Below are 12218 nucleotides of genomic sequence, written 5' to 3'. Positions count from 1 at the left end.
CGCGACGAACAAAGTTTTCCGTCGAATTGTCACAGGATACGTATCTGGTGGGAGGGCGGTGTTGACGTCGTCTAGCCTGCATTTGCGCAAAGCAATGTTTGACGATGAGAACAGCTGCAGGTTAACATCGGCGTTGACGAATGCTGGTGCTGGTGCAGATCCGGCGAGCCATTGGCGTGGGATGGGATGGCGATCCTTGCGTCGGAGCAGTGGTCGACCAGGACGCAGGTTTACCTAGGTGCGCAGGAGATGCAGACTGGGCCCATAATACAGTTGCGGAGCGATGGGAAAGCTAGCATAATGATAGTCGGACAGCCGTGATTGTAAGAATAATAAAGTTGTCGTGGTTGTTGTGTGGTGTCAGCGGCTTCGACCTAGTTTCACGAGATCCCTTCGGTATTGTTGGAGAGACCTCGGACGCATGGGGCCTAACTCGTCGTAGGCGTGAAATTATTGGGTGGTTGACTTCGGCATTGTCGAGATTGGTCGGACGCTCTGGCTATGACATGCGGTTGCAGAGAGGAGTGTGGCGGAGTCAGAGTGCCAATAAACGTGCCACGGCAGTGCAGATGGACAGGGCTGTCGATGCGAGTGAATGCGTGAGATCCGGAGGTGAAAGTCAGGATGGAGAGAGACAGCCGGCAAAGAAGACGGCGGTCACAGGGTAGGATAGGGTTGTGCTGTGCTGTGAGTTGAGTTTGGGGATTATGTCAGGTCGGGTGACGATGATGAAGCGTGGTGGTCGGTGCCGCATGTGGTAACGGCAGCAGAGGCCGTGAGAGACAGGCGTGGCAGCGTTGCATTGCGTTTCGCCTTGACGCGGCGGGCAAAGCAAGCAAAGCAGAGCGTCGAGTCGAGCGTGCAGTGCAGCAGCCGTCCTTTCGCCTCTCCCACGCTCCACACTAATACCACGGCCACCCTCTCTGCCTCTGCCAGGCCAGGCTAGCCGCTGGAGCTGGTCGCTCGCACTGCCAATCCCGGCTGTGCTGCTGCTGCTGCTGTCTTCTTCCTCTCGACTTCTTACCTCGTCTTCTGCCACCACCACCGCCGCAGCGGACGCCGACCTTTGTTTTGAGCGCATACGCCCACGATCCCCGGCCACTGAACGGCCAGCGCCTTTGGTGCTGTGTCAGGCCTTGAACGCGATCCACTTCCCAGCGACCACTCTCCGCTTGGCAGCAGTCCTGCCTGTTTTCACCACAGCAACACAGCATCCAGCAGCGGCGTTCCGGATCACATGGACGACTAGAAAGATACCCTCCACGCCTTTGACCAGAGCCGTCACGGCCTTTTTCTACCCGGTTTTTTGACTCTGTTTTCTCCTGCCTTTCGCAGCGTTCGTCCAACCAACCAACCACCCCCGACTGGCGACGTCCAAATTCCCCCAAATTCTCGCAGCAGACATAAATCGCGCAAAAAAAGCTCCGACCCTCGACCCTCTCACCCGGGATGGTAGTGTGAGTGCAACCACCCGCCTGCCCCCTTCCACCTCCATACTGACTCTCTCGTCTGCTGCAGAAAACCAGACGGTACCAAATGGGCCTGCCAGTCATGCCTGAAAGGTCACCGAGTTAGTGGCTGCACCCACACTGGTATGTCTTCTTCTTTCGCCACCGGAACTTGGCCGCCACCCCGGGAGTCTTTGTCACTGACCGCTGCGCAGATCGCGAGCTGACCCTCGTTCCCAAGAAGGGTCGTCCGGTCACACAGTGCCAACACTGCCGCCTCGAGCGCAAGAAACGCTCCGCCCACGTCAAGTGTGACTGCGGCGAGGCGGAAAAGCCGCATCATCCCAAGGAGAAATGCATCCACCTGCGTGAAGCCGAAGAGCGCGCAAAGGCTGGCTTCAGCGAACCTCTGAAAAAGGAAGATGCCCATCACCTGATTGCGGTCGCCGAGGAGCAAGGCTGCTGTTGCCATCACGGCGGCAAATGCTCATGCTCGCTCATCAAAAAGGAGCCGTCCAGCGATGGCGGCACGCCTCCTCACGGTCCTGCTGTGCCTAAACCGCGACTCGAGACGACCAAGTCGGATGGATCTCTCACCGTCTTTGCCAACGGGCACCACAAACCCGTCCACAAGAGAAATCACGCCGCCCATGAGTGTGGTATGCCGTACAAGATGCCCATGCCAAGAGCGCAGACCGAACAAAACATCAACACCCAGGCTCGCCGCTCCGTAGACAGCCTGGCACTCGACAGCAACATGCCATGGAACCCTGCTGCCATGATTCAACAAGCCAAAGCATCTCAACACAAGGAGCGCCGCATGTCAAAATCCGAACAGCCGTCGCCCAAACAGCCCCCACTCTCCGGCTGCAGTGGTGGTCTCTCCGATAACAAGCTTTCTTCCATCGACTTTAGCAGCCTTGGACCCATTCAAACTAACCAAAGCTACGATTCAGCCGCCAGCGACAATGCATTCCCGCCTCTTGATCCCATGTCGGGTATCACGGATGCTTCTTACGATCCGTGGTCCGCCTTCCCTTCTGCCGACTCCAACGTCCCCAACAACAACCCCTTTGGTGTGTGGGCCACTGCCTTTGATTTCAGCAATACCGCACAGCCTGCGCTGACTGCAGCGTCTTCAGGCACGCAGTCCGAAATCGATGAACTGCCAACCATGGATGACCTCTACGGCTACCCAATGCCTAGCATCCAAGAAGATATGGGAAGCTTTGGTGATGACATGGCCGGTGGTGATTCAAACAGCAACCGCCGCAGCCTGCCTCCCAATTTCTTCGGTAACACCGACTTCACCATGCCTGACTTGGCCAATGACTGGCAGACTCCCGTCAACGGCTTGCCTGGCTCTGATGATGGCAAGTCAAAGTCGTTGGTCGATGATCAGTCACTCGGCTTGCCTGAAGCTTGGAATACACCTACCATGCCGTCGATGACCAGCATCGCTCAGCGCCCGGCAGTGCCAACCTCAAACCCAGGCCGTCCTCAGTCGCATTCTGTCGGTCCTGGCAGCGCACCCAACGATGACATGATCAGGTCGCTCTTTCCTGAGTTCGATTTCGAGAACGCCATGCTCGAAGGCAACAGCCCTACTGCAATGGAGTCCTCAACCAAGAGAATGGGCGGCATGGCTATGAACACCTCCGCTGATGTCGGTCCCATGGACGAGACCACCGCCTTCACCACCCAACCCTGGAGCGACGGTTCCCTGAGCGTTCCAGCCGACAACTTCACCAGTCCCTACAACCTCGACCAGGACTTTTCAAGTCAAGATTTCACCGGCAACTGGTATCAATAACAGCACTCGGGCGGCTTGGAAGCCGTCCGACCTCCTGAATGAAACGAGTGCGTCAGTGCGGGAAAACAACACATGATCAAACCACAGGAACGACTACGCGTCGACGTCGACAGGATCACGAGCTTCGGTTATTGCTTTATCATGATGAAGGTGAAGGATGGTGGGTGGGGATGAGTGCGGCTTATGAGTGCGATCTCATTCGTGGCTTGCTTCTTGCTGCGTTTTTGGGTGGGCCGTGTTGTTGATGGGAGACTCACGACAAGTGACGACCATCTTGTCGAGGTCTCTCGGATGATAGTTTCGAAGGGGGGCAACTGGACGACGCACGCAGAGAAAGTTTGAAAGGCAGGAATTCTTTCTTTACCCTTTTTTTGATAGATTCGGTATCCTGAATGGTCATTCTTTTGGCAGTTTATGTAACTTCAATTCTCCCGTTTGCAAGTGTCGTTTAGTTGGTAGTGATTTGTTAAATGCTGTACGCGTGGAGCTCCCGTGCCATGCATGCATGCAAGTGTCCTTGGCGTTGGACGTTTGACCTCACCTTTGAACTTCTCACTTCACAACTCCCATCCATTCATTTCACACGCCTCACCATGGGTCTAAAAGACCTCCTCTCCAAAACCACCTCCGAAGTCAAATCTCACCTGGACGGAGACAAACCCACAACTTCCTCTTCATCATCTCCTTCCTCGAAAATGAACTCAAATTCGAAAAGAGGCCTCTGCTGGCCCGTCGAAAACCACCCCCAAGACCAAGTCTTGCCGTGGACGAAACCCGGGAGTAAGGTTTCGTGGATTTGTACGTTCTCTCCACTCTCACCTTGTATACACCTTGAACATGAAAAGACGGAAAGATGAGGGTCGAGCTAATGGATGTTGTGTTAATGTATTAATGTGTTAATGTGTTAATGTGTTAATGTGATGAACGAAATAGATAACTGGTCCCCCACCCCAACCCCTTCAAGTCCCTCCTCGCTGGTGTTCGTGCCGATGCAGTGGAATGCGCATGAGATTTCTTCTCTGCCGCGGAAAGTGGAGGAGAGTAGAAGCGACACGGTTATTCTCGTATGTCTCTCCCCTCCCACCCACCAACCTCACAGCTGATAATCCCTCCCTAGTTCAACGAACCCGAACTCCCCGACCAAGCCAACATGTCCGCCGCGACCTGCGCGCAAGAATGGCTCACGCACATCGAGCCTCTGCGGCGGCGAGGCGTGCGGTGCGGGAGTCCCGGGATTTCGTGCGCGGGGCATGCGGTGGGGTGGTTGAGGGAGTTTTGGGGACTGGTGAGGGACGGGGGCGGGGATGTGGATTTTTGGTGTTTGCATTGGTACGTTCGTGTTACACATATCCACCACCCTGACTCCTTGGGGTGGAGATATGTTCGAGGGCATGTTTCGGGGGCTAATGATATGTGAAAGGTATGGCGAAACCCTTGGCCAGTTTTATGATTATATCTGGAGCACGTACGTCCTTTCTCCTTATCCCATTATCCCTCCTCCGCCTTCCCTCTCCCCCTTGCCTCTCCCCCTTGCCTCTCCCCCTTGCCTCTCCCCCTCGCCTCTCGCCCTTCCCTCTCCCCTCTCGCCCTTCCCCTTCTAACATACATACCCAGCCACCACCAACTCGACCCCACCAAACCCGTCTGGATCACCGAATTCGCCGCCACAAACTGGAACTCCGACAACCCCCTCCCCCGAGACCACGTCGAGAGTTTCGCGCGCGAGAGCGTCAAGTACCTCGACACGCTGGATTGGGTGGAGAGGTATGCGTGGTTTGGGCCGATGAGGGATACGGGGACCGTGGGCCGGTGGGCGAGGATGCTGGATGATGAGGGGAAGTTGACGGAGTTGGGGAAGGCGTATCGAGATGGATAAGAGGCAGTATACGAGGTGGTGTAGCGATTTTGATGTTCTATGATAGAAGGGTATAGTGCGTGTAATTATTACACAAACGTGCCGCTGCGATGGGGGTCATCTATCTATCCCTCCCTGCCAAAGAGTCCTTGACCAAGCGACGTCAAGTAGCCGTACCGAGTGAGCATCGTAGGGTCGAAATTATCCCGGCCGCCACCCGCTCCGTTCCCAGGACTCTGCAGTCCGTCTCGGAAAGGCTGCATTTTGGCGAGCTTCTTCTTGACGAGATCGCGCACCGCACCATCCCAGCCTTCGCTCTCCAGTTTGCCGGCCAGGCCGCGTCCTTCTCCGAGAGCCTCGGCCAGGTGATCCAGGCCTTTGATTGCCTCAAATCGAGTCTTGGGCACTTCTGATAGTTCGCATAAGGTCATGGCGGCCAATGCGCCGAAATGGTGGTTCAGTGGAGTTACAGGTGTAAGCCGGCTGTTGAGCACCGTGGCGACCTTCACAGCGTGACCGACCAGTTCAGTCGGCTCGGTGTCTGGACTCAAGCGTTTGATGAGTAGATGACAGTGGTGGTAGCTGAGGTGCACGAGGTTCAGTGATCCCCAAACCGATTCGACGGACTCTCTGAAACGATCAATCTCACCAGCAAGTGTGAGACCAAGCAGTGACGACGCTGGATTCGAGGGTGCCATCACATCCGTCGAAGGCGTCTTGGTTGTCGTTAAGATAGCTGCAAGATGCCCGATGATAAAGGACAGCCGAGCCAGATGGTAAGTCGACTCTCCGAGGAGAATCTGATCTTCTGGCAATAGCACCACGCTGTTCTCTGGCAGCTTGAGTAGATCGGCAGTCGACGACGCATGCCATCTGTCCAGAATGAAGAGAACCCACCACACACGTCGCGCAAGACGCTCTTCTGAATCGCGGTCGCCTTCCATCACTGATGTTGTCGCAGTGCGAATGACATTGATCTCCAGCTGTCCTGCAACACCAGCGGCACGACCAAGCCATTCTGATCGGCTTGGACCAGCTTGACCTCTGATCGTTGCCGGTCCGTGATTATCACAGTCAAGCGCCATGAGTAGAAGCGTCTGGAGATATACCAAGTTTGTGGCATTCGTATGGCTGCTGGGATTGTCGAATGGGTACTTGGCTAGCAGCTCAGCTGACCGTTTCAAAGCCTGCGCATAGCCGGCATTCGGAGGAAGTGTAGTCGTTGGGAACGTGCGCATGCAGCAGTCAAGAGCAGCAAGAAACGCCTCTCTCAAAGATGCAGGGCACTCGGCTAGCTTTTGTCGGAGTCGATGTTTGCTGTTCGGCAACAGAGGGAAAGTCTGGTGGATGATGCGGTAGTATTCGTCTATAATGGTCTCGTCCCAGTCGAACGACGTGATGGTTGGTGTATTGTCCGGTTCGTAAGCTATGCCTACAGGATCCTGTCGATTCTCGGCCGGACCATGTCTCCAGAAAGGCTGACTTGAACCAGATGGAGGCTGGTAAGAAGAAGGAGCCGCTGCGTAAAGAGTTGCTGGGGCACTGGTGGTGGGCATCATCGCGTGCGGCTGTTGCGCTGCAGTCTGCAGTGCTTCTGCAACCTCGTGCGTCCTCTTATCGCCTGTACGAGGATCAGCAGCAAAACTGTTCAGTCCTTCTTCCATAGCTCGCTGAACCTGCTGTATCTCATAGCGATGCTGCTGGATATTGGGTGGATGCACTTGTTGTTCGAGAGAGTTCAACCGCTCCGCCAACTCTTTGATGTAGCCCTTGTTCGGTCCCCTCTTCAATGGCTGCCGGCTAAATGCACATTTGGCACCTGTTCGAGCACAATTCGTGCATGCCATGGTCGCCGACTCATCAATCGCGTCGCATCTGATCTTCTTTCTCCGGCACTCGTCGCACGCGCGACTAACTTTCTGACGAGCTGCCCTGTTTCGATCCATAGGCGGTGCGGCGTCAGACCCATTAAACTGCGCGTACGCCACCGAGCCTTGAGGCGCCGTGGCAGGAGGAGATCGATCTGAGGAACCGGCCATTGGCGCTGGAGGGGCTCCAAAGTTGCCAAAGGTGCCGACATTGCCCATCATGTTGGCGATGTGGGCGCGCAGCTGAGGATCGTCTGGCACCTCGCGATGCGTGCCGTTATCCGCCTCTGGCGACGGAGAGGCTCCTTCTCTGCTGTGACCTCCATTGTTCTCATGCGACGGCTCCAAAGGTGGCGGAGGTTGCTGTACATGCTGGTAGAAGGGCAGGTTGTTACCACCGCTGGATCGTCCAGGCGAAGGGTACGACTCGGTGCGCTCGGCTTGCTCGGCCATGGCGGTTGTATCCTGATCAGACGATTGTAGGAATCATTGGATTGGTCGAGAATGCGGGCGTGGGTCGTGGGTCGAAATTGATGTTCTCATGGCGGATGTCGAGGTGACTGTCGAGTCTCGCGGCCGCAGTCGCAACGCATGATCTCCAGCCAAGCCATTTCCACTAGCTTCCATTGGAGCACCATCGTACTCGGAAACACAGTGGGATGCGTTTTGATTGCGTTGATCTGATCGATGTTCGAGGTTCAATCCAAGACGAAGTCAGGCCTTCCAAGAGGTCGTCGATTATCTAACCGTCCCGTTAGATTTCGGATCAATTGGTTCTTCCTTTGCCGTTGTCGAGTTGTGGCTTGGCCGAGTTGGCCCCCAAAGCTCGTGAGACGTTCGATGTCGCAACAATACACCTCTCTCGTTTAAGTCGACACAAACGTAAACAAGAGAGATCTCATCATCAAAGAAGAGGCACGTACGGAAAGGACTAATCTCATCTCATTGATCTCTCAAGACTCGCTATACGTTCTCGAGGCCAAGGCGAAGCCAACCACCATTCACTTTCGAGGCAACAGCATCATCAGAAGAGCGAGTCAACTTAAAACATCGAGTAAACCAAGGACTTAACCATCGAACCGTCAACCATCGAAAACCATCAACACAACAACAAACCATGGCCTCCTCTCAACAATCCCCACCAACCGACTCCCCAACCGCCCCCTCCCCAGGAGACCAAGACGAAGAAGAACAAGAAAACGCCGACCTCCCCCTCCCCCTCTCCGCCTCCGTAATCCTCGAACACCTCCCAAAGGACGCCTCCCAGGCCCTCCGCACCGCCGGAACCCTCTCGCAACCCAAAGTCATCGTCCGGCTCTCACCCCTCCCCAACACGCCGCAGCTCAAGCAGCCGCGCTTCACGTGCTCGAGCAACCAGCGCTTCGAGTATATTGTGAATTTCGTGCGGAGGAAGCTGGGCTTGAAGGCAAATGAGGGGACGGTGTTTTGTTATGTGAATAGTGTTTTTGCGCCGAGGTTGGATGAGGGGGTGGGAAATTTGTGGAGGGTGAGTTTGATAGTAGTGTTGATGATTGGGGTTGGATATGTGCTGACGGTGAGGTTGTAGTGTTTTAAGGTTAATGATGAGCTTGTGGTGAACTACAGCATCACGCAGGCGTTTGGATGAGAGATGGGAGATCGATCAAGTTGGACTTCATGTGAGTATTGGCTCTACCCAAGATCTAGCACAGGGCTCATGACTTCGAGACTACTCATTCACGAAGCCTTCTCAGCCAACATCTTATCGGCTACCTTGGCAAACTCCTCCAGCTCTTCCTTGGCCATAGGGTAGTTGTGCTCTGGGCCAGGGTAACTCCTCGCCTTGACCTCCTCCCTGTACGCCTCAATCGCCCTGGAAGCCTCACCCCAAAGATCACCGAACTTCTTGACAAACTTGGGGATCCTACGTCCAGGTGGGAAGTATCCAGACATATCGACCTGCACCAACACCTGTCCCGAGCATCCATTCCCGGCACCGATGCCGATGGTAGGGATTTGCAACTTCTTCGTCACCAACGTCGCGACGGGCTCTGGTATGGCCTCCAGAACAACCCCAAACGCACCAGCTTGTTGGACAGCCTGAGCGTCTTGGAGCAGCTTCAAAGCTCCAGCAACGGACTTGCCCTGCACACGGAACCCACCCAAGGCATTCTGCCTCTGCGGCGTCAAGCCAATATGTGCCAACACCGGAATACCAGCACCAGTAATCTTCGCAATCGCCGGCGCCATCTCCACACCCCCTTCCAGCTTCACAGCCTGCACCCTACCCTCCTTGACCAGCCGAATCGCACTCTGCACCGCCTGCTCCGGACTGACTTCGTAACTCCCCATGGGCAAGTCACCAACGATGAAAGGCGCCTTCGCCCCTCGACATACGCTCTTGCAGTGTAACAGCATCTCTTCCAGCAGGACCTCACTCGTATCTTCCATGCCCAGCGCAACCATGGCCAAGCTATCCCCGACGAGGATCATATCCATGCCGGCGTGCTCGGCGACGTGTGCGGAGGGAAAGTCGTGCGCGGTGATCATGGTGATGGGCTCTTGGCGAGAGTACATGGCTTGGAGGGTTTGAAGGGTAACTTTCTTGCGGTTGGTACTTGAGCCGAGGGGTGTGTGGGAGGAGTGTCTGAGGTTCGGTGGTGTTTGTTGAAAGCCGGCATGTTGTACGAGAGTCGCTGCTCTCAGGCCTCTAGTCGCATTCCTCCGTAGACATTTCGACGTCGAGGTGATCGTGGTCGAAGAAACCAGATACGATACCCTATTCACAAGAGCACGCGACATCATGAACCGCACGACTCTTCAACCGGGGTTGGGTAAGTGTTGTTGAGGTAGTTGCCTGCTTTGTGTCGAAGCTGCAGCGGATCGTAAAAGTGCAGAATCCATTGTTCGCGAGGGCGGGATTCTGCTCAGACTTGGTTTGGGGTCATGTACACAGGTCTGCGTCGAAGATATGAGTCCAGGCGCTCAGGAACGAAGCGCGTCTTTGGACCGAGGAAGGTTCTTTGGACGCCGAGAACTCCGGACGTCATGCTGTCAGGCACAGGTGTCAGCAATCTCACCGTTCCTTTGCCCGTACATTTGAACATCTTGTCCCGGCTTGCTTGCCATCGCTGAAAAGGCTCGGACTCCGGTGTCTTTGCCCGTGTCTCGTGGAGATGCTGATGAGATGCTCGCGGTGCATTCCTTCCAATGCCAGCGGGGATCGCCGACCTCACCTCTTCAAAGAACAGTTACTCTCAGTGCTCCGCTCAAAGTGAGATATTCATCACCATGACTTCGAAGCCATCCAAGCAGCTTGGACTGCACTCAGCGGCGCAATCGCTTGTGAAGAGTCGGGAAGATGCCAGTCTCATTCGGTCAAAGCGAAACGAGGAGAGTACATCTCTGGGCCACCAAGCCACCCTGAACACCAACAAGCACGAATCTTGATCAAATCCGGTCCCACGGAACACAGAGGGGCCCCGTTAGTCCTTGATATGGTCGTGGCTTAATCTTAGTGTCACCTCCGTTGCCTTCGATATCTACAGGTCTTCTACTGTCGCCGGATGGATAGGCCAGCGAGTGGTGTTCGACGATATTTAGACCAAGTTTGTGACAAATTGATGGGTCAACAGCATGCGGCTTGCGTCTCCTCATTCTTCGCACATTTACCCATATCGATGGACGCCCTGGGCTTTGCAACGACTTTGTCAGTAGTAACTTCTCTCCCCGTTTAGCAACGACGAATACTACGATGATTGTAGGTCTGAAGACAGCATGGTCTGGCTTCGTTTCTCGGGGATCCTAGCTCATGTTCTATGGAGAGATCACGAGATCACTGCCGTCCGGTATGCATTGTTATATTTCAAAGGAGCCGTGAATCCACTCGTGCGACTCTTTCCCTTGGATCTTCTTATCTCCTTCACAGGTTCCATCGTTATGCAGCTGATCTGCAGAAAGGAGAGAAATCCATAAACTCAAGCTCTCCTACAGAATATCAGTTTACTGCAAGCTCGGCGGAAAGAGCAGCCTGCCTTCCATGCCACCGTCTGTTCATAATGTCAGCCAAAGACCTTGTATCACATCCCTCCACTTCTCCCTGGTGCGATCGATACTCACCAACCTGCAAATTCACCCCGTTGACATGCCCACTCAACACCGGACTCGCCAAAACCGCCACCTGCCTCGCCACATCCTCCGGCCTGCCCACTTTCTGCAAGGGTGTTGTAGCCAACGCCCTCTCCACAAACGCCTTATCCTTCAACGTCCCCTCTGCCAAAGGAGTAGCCACCCATCCCGGATTAACACTGTTCACCCTACCCCTAGGTGCGATGGAGACGATCTCGTTTTTCAGCGTCGGCGTGAGACCGTACATGAGCGCAGATTTGGAGACGGCGTAGTCACCGTGGTTCGCTTCGCCGAATTTGCCGGCTGTGGATCCGATGAAGATGATGCTGGCGGTTTCCTTTTCGGCGTCTGAGGCGGAGCGGAGGGCTGTGAGGTAGGCTTTGCAGAGGAGGAAGGGGCCTGTTAGGTCTGTGGCGAGGGTGTTGGACCATTGGGAGAGGGACATGTCTGCGATGGAACTGCAGATAGCGTTGGGTTAGTTATTATTAAAGGTCCTTGTGCAAACCAACAACGCTTGTCTCGAGAACATACGTGTTGTTCTCCGGCCATATACCATGATTCTAAATCCCAGCCTCAGCACTTTTCACAAACAACTCGATCCTCACGATAATCAACAACTCACCACAACCAAAACACTAACAGGCCCACCATTCCTCTCCGCAGCCTGACGCATCAACTCATCCACAGCCTTCTCCTCACGCACATCCGCCTGCAACGCCACAACATCCTTCAGACCGGAAAGCTCTCCAATGTTTCGATTATAATGCGCCGTGACCCGAGCCCCAAGTTTCCGAAAAGTCTGGACCGTCTCAAGGCCAATGCCTCCAGCTGCGCCTGTGATCAGAACGTGGACGTTCTGCAATCCGAAGTCGAGAGACATTGCTGATGGGCTTGGTAGTCGTCACGGTGGCTTTGTGTATTTGGAAGTATTCGAGAGAGGACAGGCTTTTCGAGGGAGGAGAGATGGAGAGGAAAGCTCGATGTAGGCAGACGAAGACGCACACGAGATGCACGAAATCACTGTCGATAGTGGGAAAGACTTTCCGAGACTTGCGAGCACGAGAATTGGGGCCAGCTCCAATGCAGATGGAGCTATAGCTTCTTGACAGTGAACGAATGCTACATTT

The 12218-nt window shown here is 54.8% G+C and overlaps 7 protein-coding genes across 7 annotated transcripts; 3 read left to right on the top strand and 4 right to left on the bottom strand.

Annotated features, from left to right (window-relative positions):
• Positions 1 to 619: 619 nt before the first annotated feature.
• On the bottom strand, positions 620 to 1081 carry M409DRAFT_49370 (uncharacterized protein; the record flags this gene model as incomplete). Its single annotated transcript, XM_033811224.1, has 1 exon — positions 620 to 1081. The coding sequence occupies one exon, from the start codon at positions 1079 to 1081 to the stop codon at positions 620 to 622; it is 462 nt and encodes a 153-aa protein (XP_033673740.1).
• Positions 1082 to 1449: 368 nt separating this feature from the next.
• Positions 1450 to 3261, top strand: M409DRAFT_49369 (uncharacterized protein; the record flags this gene model as incomplete). The annotated part of the gene is made up of 3 exons (XM_033811223.1): positions 1450 to 1457; positions 1519 to 1592; positions 1664 to 3261. 3 exons carry the CDS (start codon positions 1450 to 1452, stop codon positions 3259 to 3261), a joined length of 1680 nt encoding a protein of 559 aa, XP_033673739.1.
• Positions 3262 to 3956: 695 nt separating this feature from the next.
• On the top strand, positions 3957 to 5137 carry M409DRAFT_62522 (glycoside hydrolase family 128 protein; the record flags this gene model as incomplete). The annotated part of the gene is made up of 5 exons (XM_033815210.1): positions 3957 to 4059; positions 4195 to 4325; positions 4379 to 4590; positions 4682 to 4726; positions 4876 to 5137. 5 exons carry the CDS (start codon positions 3957 to 3959, stop codon positions 5135 to 5137), a joined length of 753 nt encoding a protein of 250 aa, XP_033673738.1.
• Positions 5138 to 5241: 104 nt separating this feature from the next.
• Positions 5242 to 7437, bottom strand: M409DRAFT_16805 (uncharacterized protein; the record flags this gene model as incomplete). The annotated part of the gene is made up of 1 exon (XM_033803776.1): positions 5242 to 7437. One exon carries the CDS (start codon positions 7435 to 7437, stop codon positions 5242 to 5244), a length of 2196 nt encoding a protein of 731 aa, XP_033673737.1.
• A 664-nt stretch (positions 7438 to 8101) lies between these two features.
• Positions 8102 to 8611, top strand: M409DRAFT_35404 (uncharacterized protein; the record flags this gene model as incomplete). Its single annotated transcript, XM_033810392.1, has 2 exons — positions 8102 to 8491; positions 8552 to 8611. The coding sequence occupies 2 exons, from the start codon at positions 8102 to 8104 to the stop codon at positions 8609 to 8611; spliced, it is 450 nt and encodes a 149-aa protein (XP_033673736.1).
• Positions 8612 to 8700: 89 nt separating this feature from the next.
• Positions 8701 to 10013, bottom strand: M409DRAFT_62520 (uncharacterized protein; the record flags this gene model as incomplete). Its single annotated transcript, XM_033815209.1, has 2 exons — positions 8701 to 9610; positions 9916 to 10013. The coding sequence occupies 2 exons, from the start codon at positions 10011 to 10013 to the stop codon at positions 8701 to 8703; spliced, it is 1008 nt and encodes a 335-aa protein (XP_033673735.1).
• Positions 10014 to 10965: 952 nt separating this feature from the next.
• On the bottom strand, positions 10966 to 11971 carry M409DRAFT_62519 (uncharacterized protein; the record flags this gene model as incomplete). Its single annotated transcript, XM_033815208.1, has 4 exons — positions 10966 to 11012; positions 11083 to 11549; positions 11623 to 11651; positions 11714 to 11971. 4 exons carry the CDS (start codon positions 11969 to 11971, stop codon positions 10966 to 10968), a joined length of 801 nt encoding a protein of 266 aa, XP_033673734.1.
• Between the last annotated feature and the right edge of the window lie 247 nt (positions 11972 to 12218).

This window comes from Zasmidium cellare (genome assembly GCF_010093935.1).
Source record: "Zasmidium cellare ATCC 36951 unplaced genomic scaffold M409scaffold_2, whole genome shotgun sequence".
NCBI classification, from domain to species: domain Eukaryota; kingdom Fungi; phylum Ascomycota; class Dothideomycetes; order Mycosphaerellales; family Mycosphaerellaceae; genus Zasmidium; species Zasmidium cellare.
Note: the sequence above shows the minus strand (reverse complement) of the source record. Positions and strands in the feature narration are given on the sequence as shown.